The sequence below is a fragment of the Manacus vitellinus genome, unplaced genomic scaffold, assembly GCF_001715985.3.
Source record: "Manacus vitellinus isolate BGI_N305 unplaced genomic scaffold, ASM171598v3 scaffold_69_pilon, whole genome shotgun sequence".
In the NCBI taxonomy this organism is placed as follows: domain Eukaryota; kingdom Metazoa; phylum Chordata; class Aves; order Passeriformes; family Pipridae; genus Manacus; species Manacus vitellinus.
The window spans coordinates 2,679,397-2,692,269 of record NW_021940749.1 but is presented as its reverse complement, the minus strand read 5'-3'; the positions used below and the strand labels follow the sequence as shown (position 1 = coordinate 2,692,269).

General features: G+C 46.0%; 1 protein-coding gene and 1 long non-coding RNA gene across 2 annotated transcripts in view; one reads left to right on the top strand and one right to left on the bottom strand.

Annotated features, from left to right (window-relative positions):
* The window catches only part of ARSJ (arylsulfatase family member J), a 35,313-nt gene extending 30,538 nt beyond the window's left edge, over positions 1–4,775 (bottom strand). The window contains exons 1-2 of the mRNA XM_018083862.2: positions 4,697–4,775; positions 1,399–1,672 (exon numbers count right to left, since the gene is read on the bottom strand). Of these exons, the coding sequence (XP_017939351.2) occupies positions 1,399–1,672; positions 4,697–4,775 (353 nt within the window). The remainder of the gene's footprint in view (positions 1–1,398; positions 1,673–4,696) is intronic.
* Positions 4,776–10,951: 6,176 nt separating this feature from the next.
* LOC108641563 lies at positions 10,952–12,551 on the top strand. Its single transcript, XR_001922095.1, has 3 exons — positions 10,952–11,179; positions 11,297–11,372; positions 12,357–12,551. It is a non-coding gene; the product is annotated as an uncharacterized LOC108641563 (long non-coding RNA).
* Positions 12,552–12,873: the final 322 nt, after the last annotated feature.

Below are 12,873 nucleotides of genomic sequence, written 5' to 3'. Positions count from 1 at the left end.
CCTCAGAAAGCTGGCTGGCTACGTGCTGCTGGCGGAGCTCCTGGCTCCCAGCGGCTGCACGCACGCCTTTGAAGACAACAGCTAAACGCTGAGCTCCTGGCTCCCAGCGGCTGCACGCCTTTGAAGACAACAGCTAAACGCTGTCCTCTTACACGTTTCCCTTGTAAGCTGCTGCTTTAAGTTGCCGCAGGGCAACTGTGCTCCTGTGAATGACTGAGGAGGTGTCTCGAAATAACTTCGGAGACACGGTCTGTGCAAAGAAAAATAACAGCCCAAACAAAAACCTGTGTGGAATTCTTCCATTCTTGCTCTAGATAACGTTGTCAGCTCTTCATGCAAATCTCCCTGGTCCAGCAAGTCTGGGAACTAGACCGAGACTGGGAATTATCTCCAGCTCTACCATATGGAGATGCAAGAGAGCAGGCCAGTTGCTTGTTTTATTTAACATGTGTTTCTTTTACCAGTAATATTAACATTGCCTTGTTCCTGTTTATGCTCTAGGAAAGGAGAAAATAAACTTTTTTTTCCTCTCATTATGTTTTGCTCTTTTAAGAGTTCCCCCGCTCCTGTCAAAAGGAGTTAAGCTAAACAGAAACAAGGCAGTTTTGTTCCAGAGTAAATGGGTCCACACTTGGAGCTATTTGGAAATTGTTCCTGCAGTTCAAATGCATACGCTCCCCCGTTAATCCTCATTAACCTTCTAATCTAAGAAGGCCTTAAGGTTGGATAGTTGATTATTTAGTTAAACAGACCACAATAAACACCATTTGACGGATACCAATCCACGGCTTTTCACCATTTGGGTCAGGCACCTATTTCAGTGGCTTAAGAGAAAAGTTTCTAATGGTTTGCAAAGTGACAAGTGGGATGCTGCAGCTACGAGGATGCTGAGAGGGAGTCCGGGTTCCCTGCGCTCCTCCACACGTGACACACTGGGGAACCACCTCATAAATTCAGGATAACCCTTGGAGAGAGACCCGTGATGTAACTGCAGCGGACACAGAGGAGAAAAGGCAAGGCTGGCAGATCCCTGAGACGACTCCTCCTCTAAGTGCCTCGGAAATCACCCAGCCAAGCGAAGCTGATCGCTCCCCAGCCATAGCAACGTTAACTTGACAAGTAGCACGTATGTTAGTGATGCTGTAACCATGAACGTGCTCCAGCGCTCTGCGGGGCAGCTCGCAGTGCTGAACCCTCCTGCCTCGCTGAGACAGCTTTATTTGGCTATTTCAAACGTATTACAAGTCCGTTTCATTGAAGGTTTTTAAGCGAACCAGAGGGGCTCCTCTCTGCCCACAGGATATCCCAAAGGTGAACCGCCCAGGGTCACCCATTCTCCTTCCGACAGGGAGAGCGTTTAGGCTGGAGAGGTGAATGATGAAGTAGTAGCAAACTTACTTTCCAGTGATCAATTGGCTTCTGGATGGCGTGCACATGGGCTGGACATAGTAGTTCTCCAGTTTGACCCCTTCGGCAGCCAGCTTGTCCAGCGTGGGCGTCCTGATCTCGGACCCGTGGTACCCCACGTCCCTGAACCCCTGATCGTCCGCCAGGATGAAGATGATGTGCGGCTGCGAGCGGGGGGCGCCGGCCCCGGGCTCCTCTGCCAGCGGGGTCCCGCCGGGGCCGGCGCGGCGGCTTGCCCAGGCCAGGTAGCCGCAGGTGAGGGAGGCTGAGCAGGGACAGCCCCGGCCAGCACCGCCGCCACCATCCTGCCGGCAGGGGCGGCGCGGCCAGCGGCGCCCACCGCGGGCCACTCCACCGCGGCGGGACGGGAGGAAAACAGAGGCGAGAAGGAAACAAACCAACAAAATCCCAACAAAGCCGGGCGGCCTCGGGGCGAGGCAGCGCCCGTCAGGCGTCCCGCCGCCCGGGGGACATCGCAGTCACCCCAACTTGGCAGCTTCAGCGCTGGAGCCGGTGCCGGAGCCGGGCGGGTGGCAGGGCCCCGCCGGGTCACAGCACCCTCGGCCCGCCCCCGGCCCGCGCCGGGGCGCCGCTGCCAGCCCGTCCCGGGGCCGGTGCCCATGGCGGGCGAGCGGGGCGCCCCGGGACGGGACCAGGCACCGGATGGGATTGGGACGGGTCGGGGACGTGCCGCCCCCCGCCCGCCCCCGCCGGCGCTGCCGGCCCCAGCCGCTCCCCGCCCTCCTCCTCCTCCTCCCTCCCCTGCCCCGCCCCCGGGGGCTCCCGGCCCCCGGAGGACAGGGACACCCGGGCCCGCCGGAGGACGCGGGCACCCCGGCCCCGGAGCGCCCACAAGCCCACTCCTCCCTGCCCGCCCCTCCGAAATCCCGGCTCCTGCCCCTGCCTGCCCCGGTCCGCAACTTCTTTCTCCCCTTTCCTCTCCTCCCTCTCCTGTCCTCGCACCTCCTCCTCTTCCCTCGCCCGCCCCCCGCATCCCAGAGGAGAGCCCCCCTACCCCCGCCCGCCAGCCGCCCCCCAGAGCGAGGTGGTCCTACACCCTCTCCCCCCCCCAAATATTGACTGGTTTAAGTGTCTCTGACATGGCCACAAACATCTGGAAGGTATGAACGTACCGGATTTGTTTGCAGCCACAAAACGGCCCCAAATCCCAAACTCTCCAATTCTGGCGGGGCTGTGGCAAACGCCAGGAATGCGCCTTTGCAGAACACAACAATTTTTAAGAATTTGGGTTAAAGTACGAATGTGCTGCAGTTGCAAAATGCAACTTCACCCCGTCCTGGAAGACACTGAGTCAAGCGCAAACTTACATTCACGCACGATTAGGCTGAACTAAAGTAAATCTGCAGGTCTGACTTGTCTAGCGTGAGTCAGCATGACAGGAACAACTTTCACTCAGACTGGGTTTTACAAAGCATTAACTCTTAAACAGCCGCTTGGACCGAATCTTCCAATTCCTGCACCTCTGTGCTAAACTCCAGCTGGTCCCTGCCAAGGGACTGCCTGCATCCCTCTGGGATCCCTCCTGGATTAAAATCAAGTCGTGCTGCCTAGAGGAAACTTTAATTTGGGTTCAATCTAACTGGTTCTGCTCACATCAGGCTGCACAAAAGCATCCCCACTCTAATATTTCTGTTGAAAAAGAGCTATTCAGAAATAACTAAGCCTCGTGCTGAAATTTGCAGTGATACAGCAGGGAAACGTGGAAGTAAAAGTGGATTTTAGTGTGCAATGTAAGGGCTTTCCACCCTGAAAAGTAACACAGTAAGATTACATCAGCACTGGAAAACCTACAGAGTTTAACCCCTGAGGAAGAACATCTCCTGAAATCAGAGGAACTGTACAGCATGTAAATTCAAGTTCTTTAAAAAAAAGAAAAAAAAAATCCCAAATCTTAAACTGAAGAAACCCTGAAATTTTCATATACTTTGAATTAATACATTCAGTGCACTTGAGTTTAAATACCCATGGATGTCAGGGGCACTGGAATTAGAAGTCTCTTCCAACCCAAACCATTCTATCATTTCCTGAAATTACATCCCCTTTAAAATAATTCTCTGTTCCATTTTTTTCTCCAGCCTTTTCCCCACATTTACAAGACCAAAAGAATATATGTAGAAACCTAAACCTATAAAAGATAAAGTGCAAATCAGATTAGTGATGCTATTTTGCTTTTAGCAGAACAAATTATGATGCTCTTTTAACATAAGCTGTAGTAGCACCATGAATCCAGTCAAACATCAGAGCATTTTACTAAATATCTGATCACATGTATATATATATATTTTCTAGTAATTAAATGTATTTTTCATTAATTGTTCTGTTTGCTTTTAAAATATCAGCTATCGTGGTATAGTTACTATATAGTCCATGCATTATGGTATCTATATGTAGTTATCTTTAACTAGTCATATATGATTTTGCTTAGAGAATCAAAATATTTCCAACACATCCAAAATATTCAGCTTGGCAGGAGGCTGGCTAGAGGGGATCATTCCCCAGGAGGTGACCAAGGTCAGTGAGCAGAACAACAGAATCATTTAAAACAGAAATTTGGAATTCAGATAGCTTGAAAAGCAAGAAAACAAACATCTTATTAAGCAGATGCAAAAGAGCACAGCTATTGGGGTACAGGAGGAAAAGAGAGCCTGAAGCTTCCCAGTGCCCCGTTAGCCACACAGAGCCCTGTGAGTCACCACCCAGCTGCAAATGAAAACACCCCAGGGCAATCTCTGCCAGACATCTATAAACTTGACCTTCTCCCTTTAGGGGTTTGACAAAGCTTCCCTTTTTTTTTCCCCCCTCTCCACTTTTGAAAAAAAAAAAAAACCAAAAAACAAAAAACAAAAGTAGGCTTATGTCAGCAAAATACTCTGCTGACCTTCATGTAGAGAGGCCTTGGAAGATAACGTGCTATTAATAATCCACTTAAGAAAATATTTGTGGATGCTGAGGAATTGCAGCCAAGGTTTATACAGCCCCTTCAGGATGCTCAGTGAAAGGAACAGAAGAGTTGTGAAAGCTGGAGGAAGTATTTTTTTCCCCTCAGGGAAAAAAAAAAATCCAGAACATCCATAGGTATTTAAACTCGAGTGCACTGAATACATTAATTCAAATATACACTGGTTGAAATTGAATTTAGCACACCATTAGGAAAGGAGGTATTTTTAGTACTTGTTATGCAGCCTCTGCGTGTATTGAGGCCATCAAATTAATTTAATTAAATGTGTGCAGAGAGCATGGCTGCAGTTGGAGGCTCCTCTGCAGTTACCTGCCGTCGAGGTGGGGTTGTTAAAGGCGCCCTTTTCGGGTTGTTTTGGGTCTAACCTGGCTCTTTCCAAGCCACCCATCTTTGAAATACACCCCAGCAAGATAGCAACTTTGGAAGGGCAGATAAAAATGTTTTCCCCAAATGTTAACATGTGTTCTACTTCCTTTCCCTGCCCTGAGTGGCCCTTTGTGCAGCTGCCTGGCAAAGGTGACAGCCTTGTGTTGTAGGAGGAGACTGGGCACGGCTCCAGTGTGCCAAGGATGGAAGATGCCAACTCTCATTCCTTGTGCCACTACTCATCCTGAGAGGGAATCTCGCTCCCAGTTCCAGAGAACCACGAATAATAATGGTAAATGAGATCTTGGGAAGATCAAAGTGCTAACACATTATAACTGTTCTTCTAACTCTTAGGTCAGCTAAGTGTTAAAAGGGTAATTCTTCCTAGCTGGACAAAAGTATTTCTTCCTAGCTGGAGGCTACATTTCTGCTTACCCTTGACTCAGAGCTCTCAGTAACCAGGAAGGTTGCAGTTTGGGATGTCCAATTCAGTGCTCTTCCTAGTTATGCCCGAGGCCAGAAAACCTTGCCTGCCTAAAGAAGGGCTTTGGGAACTCCTATTTTTAGCTTAATAGCTGCAACGACAGTAGGAACAAAGCAGGCTTTGGCCTACACACAGAGTCAATATTCCATGTACTTCCAAGAACTGTAACCACATTTCCTCTCCCCCTCAGTTCGTTTCTGAATGCCCCTGTCCTCAACACACCTTCCCCTCAGGGAAAGGAAAAGGCAGAACATCTCTGCATTCTGCTTCCCAGGTGGATGCTGCACTTTTGCCAGGCCACTCATCACTGGAAACAGCATCCTAAAACACGAATAAAAGCCTGGTGAGTCATGGGACTTACATCATTCCCTTTGCCTCCTTTGGTGGACCCTGGTAATTAATTTACAGATGTACTGCTTGGGAATGCTCAGATTCCACCCGTGGCTTACTCCCTGCTTTCTGATGACATAAACAGAGCTTTGCAGCTCGCTTAGTCTATATTTAACACAGACTTTCCTCAACTCCCTCCTGAATTTCATCGGCAAAGGGCCAGATCCTGATCTCAGCTCCCGCAGTGATGTAAATGTGCAGTCACTCAACTGAGGCCGATAAAGTCACTTTGGAAATCTGGGACGTGACCTTACATATCCCTCTCCTGTCAGGCCCTGTGAGGACTGAAACAACACAGCTTTAGGGCTGGTGGTTGCCTTCCCGGAGGAGTCTCCCATTTCCCAGCTACACGAGGTTTATGGTCCCAAACGAAACAGAAGCCGGTCTTTAAATGTGTGTAGCCCTGCTGCAATGACTGCTTCTGGAAACAGCAACTGGATGTGCTTCCGTAAGGAAAGGGGACATTTTAGCAGCAGATGCTGGGGGAAGTCATAAAGTCACAGACCGCTTTGGGTTGGAAGAGCCCTTAAAGATCACCCAATTCCAACTCCCTGCCATGGGCAGGGACACCTCCCACCAGAGCAGGTCTCTGAGCACATGTCACCGCTCCCTGGCTGTCCGTGAGTGAGGGGTGTGCACGTTTTTCTGGCTTTCCTGACTTTCTGAAGAGCCAAATAACCTAAAGAGTTTACAGCACACATTTTGAGGCTGCCACAGCCATCAGCTTTGAAGTTTAGGCATGCTATTGTTTAAATCTCTTTCTTGGCTACAATCTCCAGCGTTGCCACAAATTGTACAGAAGGAACAGTTTCATTTGTTCCTGAATCAAAAGTTTTTACAAACAAGGTCACCTTGTTTAAAACTCGTCTTTATATTAGTGCAGTTAAGGCCAGAGCAAGAGAACTGGGGCAGAGCACGAGCTTATAATGCAACATAAATCCAGAAGGTTTAAAACAAGGTGGAAAATTTGTTACCTTTTAGAATCGCTAAAGTTTTACAACGGAGGAGAAATGTTCTCTTCATCCAGAACAAAACTTTCCTGGGTTATGAGGGATGTAACATGGCCTGCTGCAAGTGTTTTACCAACTGCCTGGCTTTCACACAACAGGACGTGCCTTTTTCCATACAACAGTGTGGAACTTTACAACGGTAAAGCTGAAAATACAGATTGGTCAAAAGGGTGTGAGTGTAGCAAAATATAACTCTAACTATTTCTTTTGGCCTGGTGAAGTATTTGATGTCAAGGTTACGGGTGCACAGCTGACACAAGGCTGTCCCTTTCCAAAGGAGCTTGAAGGGGAGGGATGCTTTTAACTGGGAATGGTGCATGGACTGCAGAAGGAAGAATGCTAATGAAGTGCTTGTAAGGCTCAGGATGTTTTAAATAGTTGTTAAATACTAGAAATGGCATTTAGATGACTCACTGCTACACCAAATACAAGCTTCAGGCCATGCCAATAGAACTTTACAGATTGTAATGTCAGAGATTACTTCGATAACAAGTTTTAATTCTACTTTATCATGATTGATTTAAAAAAAAAAAAAAAAAAGAAAAAGAGAAACCCCCGACAGTAACAAACCCCCAACACTGAGTCTCTCCCTCCACAAAAAACCAAATCAACCCAAACCTACCCCGACACCTCGCTCCTTCACCTTTGCCTGGGCCATTTCGTTGAGCTCATTTCTAGCTCAGAATTATGAACTGCTAGAATGTCACTGCTGCAGCAAAGCGTTAGGTAATGGATCATAAATGTCATCTCCGTGCTCAGGAATCGGGGCCGCGCACAAACCAAACAGGAGGCCTGAGCTCAAAAGCAGAACTAACCGGTCAAATCAGCCCAACACCGACTGCATTCCTCCCGCACGCCCTGGAAAGAGCAATAAAGCCTGATCCGGAGTATTCCTTATCTGCCTGGAGCCGGAACAAATGCCTCTTGTCTGAGAAATGGGTCCCTTCCAGCAACCAGCAGGTTGGGGATTTCCTGAGTTTATTGTGTCACAATCAATAACTGAAAGGGAAATTACATGGTTTTCTCTTAAGCCTGTACCTATTTTTCATCTTAGGCCAATTTGGCTGATGCACTGCGAGAAACAGCACCCCCAGTTTGTTTTGAGCCCACAACCTGCTGGATTGCTCTGCATCCCTTTTTTTTTTTCTGTTTGGTATGACAGTTCAGCACACATCTTCCTCCCAGGAACTGGGAATTTATGAATAACCATGATGCTCTCCCGGTCTTAAAGGAAAGAATGCTGAAGAAAAGCACACTGAAAAGTTAAAGTATATTCAGTGTCTCCTCCTCCAGAAATTGTTTCATATCCTAATTAGATTGTCAAAAAGCGCATTAAAAGAAAAATTAAAAACATTTCTTTTCAGGACACATTTCCCCTTGCTAGATTGCTCATATGCACAGATATTATTAATGCTATTTATTTGATAGCACAAGAGAAGCATTACATTTTAATTTTCCAACTCCATGCTGCAAGAACATTCATTTGCTTTTTTTACTGTGAGTTTAATAGTGAGGTTTTTGCAGCAGTGACAGCAGCACTTAGGGAAGACAGTAAGAATTAGATTGAGTTACAGATTTTAAAGCTGGAAGAGCCCACCACAATCATCTATGTAGCAGCTCATGTCACAGGGAGTACAGAAATTCCCTGAATTAATGCTCTTGTGAGCATCTGAGCAAATGTTTTAGAAATGAACACAGATTTCATTTAAAAGTTATGATTACAGAGCTTGATTCACTGTTCCAGTTGTTAACCACTATCACTGAAAGTTCTGTATTTTATTTCTAGTCTGGATTTGATACTGTCTAGTCCATGAGGCAACTACTGGTATTCCTCACCCGTTTCTAAACTCTCTGCTGACACACGTGACCAAAACACACATTAAGAGATAGAATATGATACAAGAGGAAAAGAAACAACCTAACAAAAACAACCCGCAAGGCTTTAAAGGAGACATGTGCTATCAATCTCTTTTTGATTTTGAAATCAAGCAGTACTTCATGAAAGCTTGGTAAACCCTCTGAGCACGTGTGAACACAGCACATTTCAAAAGAAATGTTATTTATTACAAACATGCAAATGTATGTTTTTGAGGGACATGAGTGTCCTCACTTTATCGTTCCCATTTTTGCGAATTAGGCTCTATTGCCCCTTAGAAAGGTCTTCAGTAGAAATGACCTCTTCATCTACAGATAAACTCCATTGAAGCTGCTGTGCAGACATAGACTTGTGATCCCCCAGCTTACAGCCCACTGGAAAGGTATTCCTTGATGGACAAGAGTTACTGCCTCATAAAGCTTTTCTCTTGCCCTGCCAAGTCTATTGCTTCACGTGGGTGATGGTTGCATGTGCCTTTTTTTGCTGCGGGCACATTTTTCTAGGATCTAGGATGAAAACATCAATTTTTCCAAAATTAATAGAGCAGCTACACAGATCAATGACATTTTAACCACTTCTACATTCTTTAAAAAAAACACCTTAAGACACTAGAATCACTTACAGTGTTCAAACACACAGTGTTCAGTGCATATTTTGTGTCATAGAGCAGCGGGGAAAGGGATAACTAATTGGGCAAAAAATAAGTGTTGCTAAGGAACCAAAAGGTAAGGAAGAAAAAAAATGCATTTATCAAATTATACTGCAAAAGCTGGCCAGAATGGAATTCAGTGGAACACTGAACCACGCAGAATTGTAAAAGCTGCAGGCAGCAGCACGTTCTGAATACTAAGACAATCAAAAACTGCTGATTAAGTTCAATTAGTAATTAAAAAGCATAAACCGTAACCTCCCAGGTTCTGCAGACGGCAATAAGTCCCAGCCCAAATACTCTGCAGGAGGAATGCCATGCAAATTAGAGCCTGAGGGCACTGTTACAGTGTAAGCAATAACAACGAGCCGAAATTCTGCAGGTAGAGGGTTTCTCTCAGTTCCCCTGGGAATTTGAGAGCATTCTCAAAGTCGGCAGCTCCGCACATCAGACAGGATTTCAGCTGGGCCTGGAGGACTGCCAGGATTTGGGAAAACATACCATCCCCTGCTTGCCCCAGCTGAAAACGTAAGGACTGAAGAATTTTGTGAGAGCCCAGTGCAGCGTTCTGCTCTGGTGATATCACACACACATCGCTGCTCGGATTAAGAGCCCCAGCACCGTCCCGGGCTTGCGGATGAAGCCGCTCCGATTCCCCCTTCCGAATTCCTGTCAGGCATGTTCAACGGCTCGCATCGGGCTGTCTTTTCAATTACACACAAACCTCGTGAAACATCTCCACCAGTAGCCAAACACCGTGGGGGAAAAAGGAAACTCGAATCCTTTCCCGGGCAGATCAGCAAAGGAAAGCTTTGCTTTACCATAACAACAAAGCTGAGGTTCCTCAACACCCTCCTTTATCCTGCTCTCTCACCTCAGCACCTGCCCTTTCTCATCATTCCTCACTTCTCCATCCCCTTCCCGAGCAGGCAGCACTGGACAAGGCTCAGCTCCTGCAGGAGGACTTTAGACAGACACAGCCCCGCAATAAAACCGAGCTGCTCTCCCAGGTGGGTTCGCGTTTCCCTCCCCTCAACGAAATGAAAACCTCCTGTCTCCTCGTCTTCCCGTTCGGGATGAATTACCCGCGCGGGTCCTTCGCTGCCAGCTCTGCACTACTGACAGTGTCATTAAGCTGAGCCCCACCAGGGACAAATCTCTTTAGACACTGAACAGTAATACTTTTATGCTGCCTAATGAGTTCTGCGGCGTTGCACGTTACGTAGGGAAGCGAATTCCTATCCCGGGGCAGGGAAAGGCACGGGCAGAGCGTTCAAAGGACGCGTTGTTAGAGGTCTGGGTGTGCTCCTAGAGAGCCAACGTTTCCTTTTCTTCTACGAGTGCTCAAGAGAGAACAGGCTGCTGTGAACTCAGAGTTCACAGTAAATAAATACCCAAGTCGGCGCAGGAGAGTTGAAATGCCGTGAGAACACCCTGAGCAAGCAGGTGTAGGTGTGCCAACAACTCCAGCGACCTTCCCAGACCCAATCCAGGAAAAAACACCTTGCTTGGCAGTGTGCAACTACAGACACAACAGTACACAGTGCCTACAAACAGGAGGGACACATTTTGACCAAGGAATGGCTGATTAGCCCAGAAAAAGCTTGAAGTGAGATCCATTGACATCCATGGAGCATCACGGATGCGTAGCCATGGAGCTCCAGTGAGCTCCGGATAAAGCCCTTGGAATGACACAAGCCACTGTTGCATCACGATTCTGCAGTTGTTAAAATAACTGCCCTGATTTAAAGGGAATTCTACTACTTCAGTTTTCTCTGTTCCCCGGTGATAGGCCTTATAAATGCTGTGGAAACAGAAACTATCACCACATGCAGCAGTGGGAAAAAAAACGAGGAAAAAGCCCTGAGAAACTCATTTCCTCAACTGGGTGTCAGAAGTTTCAGAATCAGGCTCGAGTTATTCCATCTCCAGGTTATGTTTCTCCCCTGGGAATGGACTTTAACTGCATGTATTTGGCAAAATCTCCTCTTAAAGCTGAAATAATTTGCAGCTACTGGTAGGTCAATATTTGTGTATATATATATGTATACACACACACTTTTTATACATATATACATAAAATGGATAAAACAATAGCTGTTTCTGTTAATTTTTGATGCTCTTTATCCCACAGGTTCTTTCACTCACACTATATGGGTAGGAACTCCTGCCACCATAAACCCTCCAGATTTTGGACACAGTAACAGCATGTAAGGTCTAAACTTCCTCTACTGCAGTTGTCATAAATTAAAAACATAGACTGTATTTTGTGCAATAGAACTGTGTGAAGGAACAAGAACTGAGAAGGAATATGTTGTCCTTTTTTTCTGAGATGTAGCAATGACTATTTATGATTCCAGTGAAGCTGTATCCATCTTTCGGTTTTTGGAAAAGAGATATTAAAATACAAGCTCTCTTTCTACCATCATGGAAAATTCCTTCTAATATTGTCTCTAAAGTAAACAATTATAAATGTATTTATGGACATTTATAACATTGCCAAAGCTCCATGCCTTGAGATCATGGGTCAAGCACCTAATTTTCATGGGATTTTTAGAGAATATTTTTGTTTAATACATTTGGGTTCTATATCTCTTCCGAACTCTGAGGCTTTAATGCATTGCATTTTCAATTCTGTAAGAAAAAAAGTAAGAACACAACCACGTATTTGCCACAAATAATCTCAAGTCATATTTCATTTGTCTCTCACAGTCAGGTTTGAGCCCATAAGTAAATTTTCAGATGGTGATAAAATTTTTAAAGCCAGCAGCCCAGCTGCTGCATTGCATGTATTTAGCTGTATTTCACTCTCTGTTTGTATTTCTCTCTGTGGAGTTTTCTAATAGAGATATTTAGAGGCAAAATCCAACTAGGACAGCCAACATTAATGATAAAAATGGACACACCTGTTTCACAGAGAAGGAAAATATCAGGTTTAGAACAATCATGGAAGAAGTAGAAATGCTGTAATTCGTTAAGTGACATGTGACTGAGCTAAACAAGGTAAACTATAAACCTGTATAATTGAACATAGTTAATGTATTTTGATTTTACTAGCAGAAAGCATGGATTACAAGCAGTTCTCAAAGTCACCATTTGGATGCTTGAGCTGATCTGTAAAAATCCTGGTCTGTGTAGAGGCAAACCACACAAGTTGCTCTCTGAAAATCAAAGGGGCCTATGTTTGCTTAAAGCACAGGCTGTCGCTGATTAAAGATGGGCTTGGCAACTGGAGCAATGGGACTTGAGGAGGCAATTCCCTGCTGTGGCAGAAACCCGGAGCCAAAAACCTAGGAGGTCTCTTCCAGAGCTGCCTTGCTTGCAACCAGCTCCTGTTTCCCTCTCGTCTGGGTTCAGCTGGACTGATGAAGACATGAACTTCCGTTTTTTGGTGCACAGCAAACCAGACTAACCTTCGGCTAAAGCACAGCTCTCACAATTATTAACAATAAATATCAAATCCTCAGTTCTGTTCCTAGATGGCTCATTTCAAACACACCAAACAAATATCCCCTGGTCCTCATTCCAGAGATCCAGTAACTTGGATATGCTCGGAGGCATGGAACAGGAAACTTGGGTCCTTTCCATGCTTTATGACTAATACTGGGGATGCATTAACTCTCAAGTGGAAGGTATTGTGCTGATCAGACTTTGATCCGTGGCCTTGATCCTGGTCTGCTCTTTCCAATGTACAGCATAATAGTGAAGAAA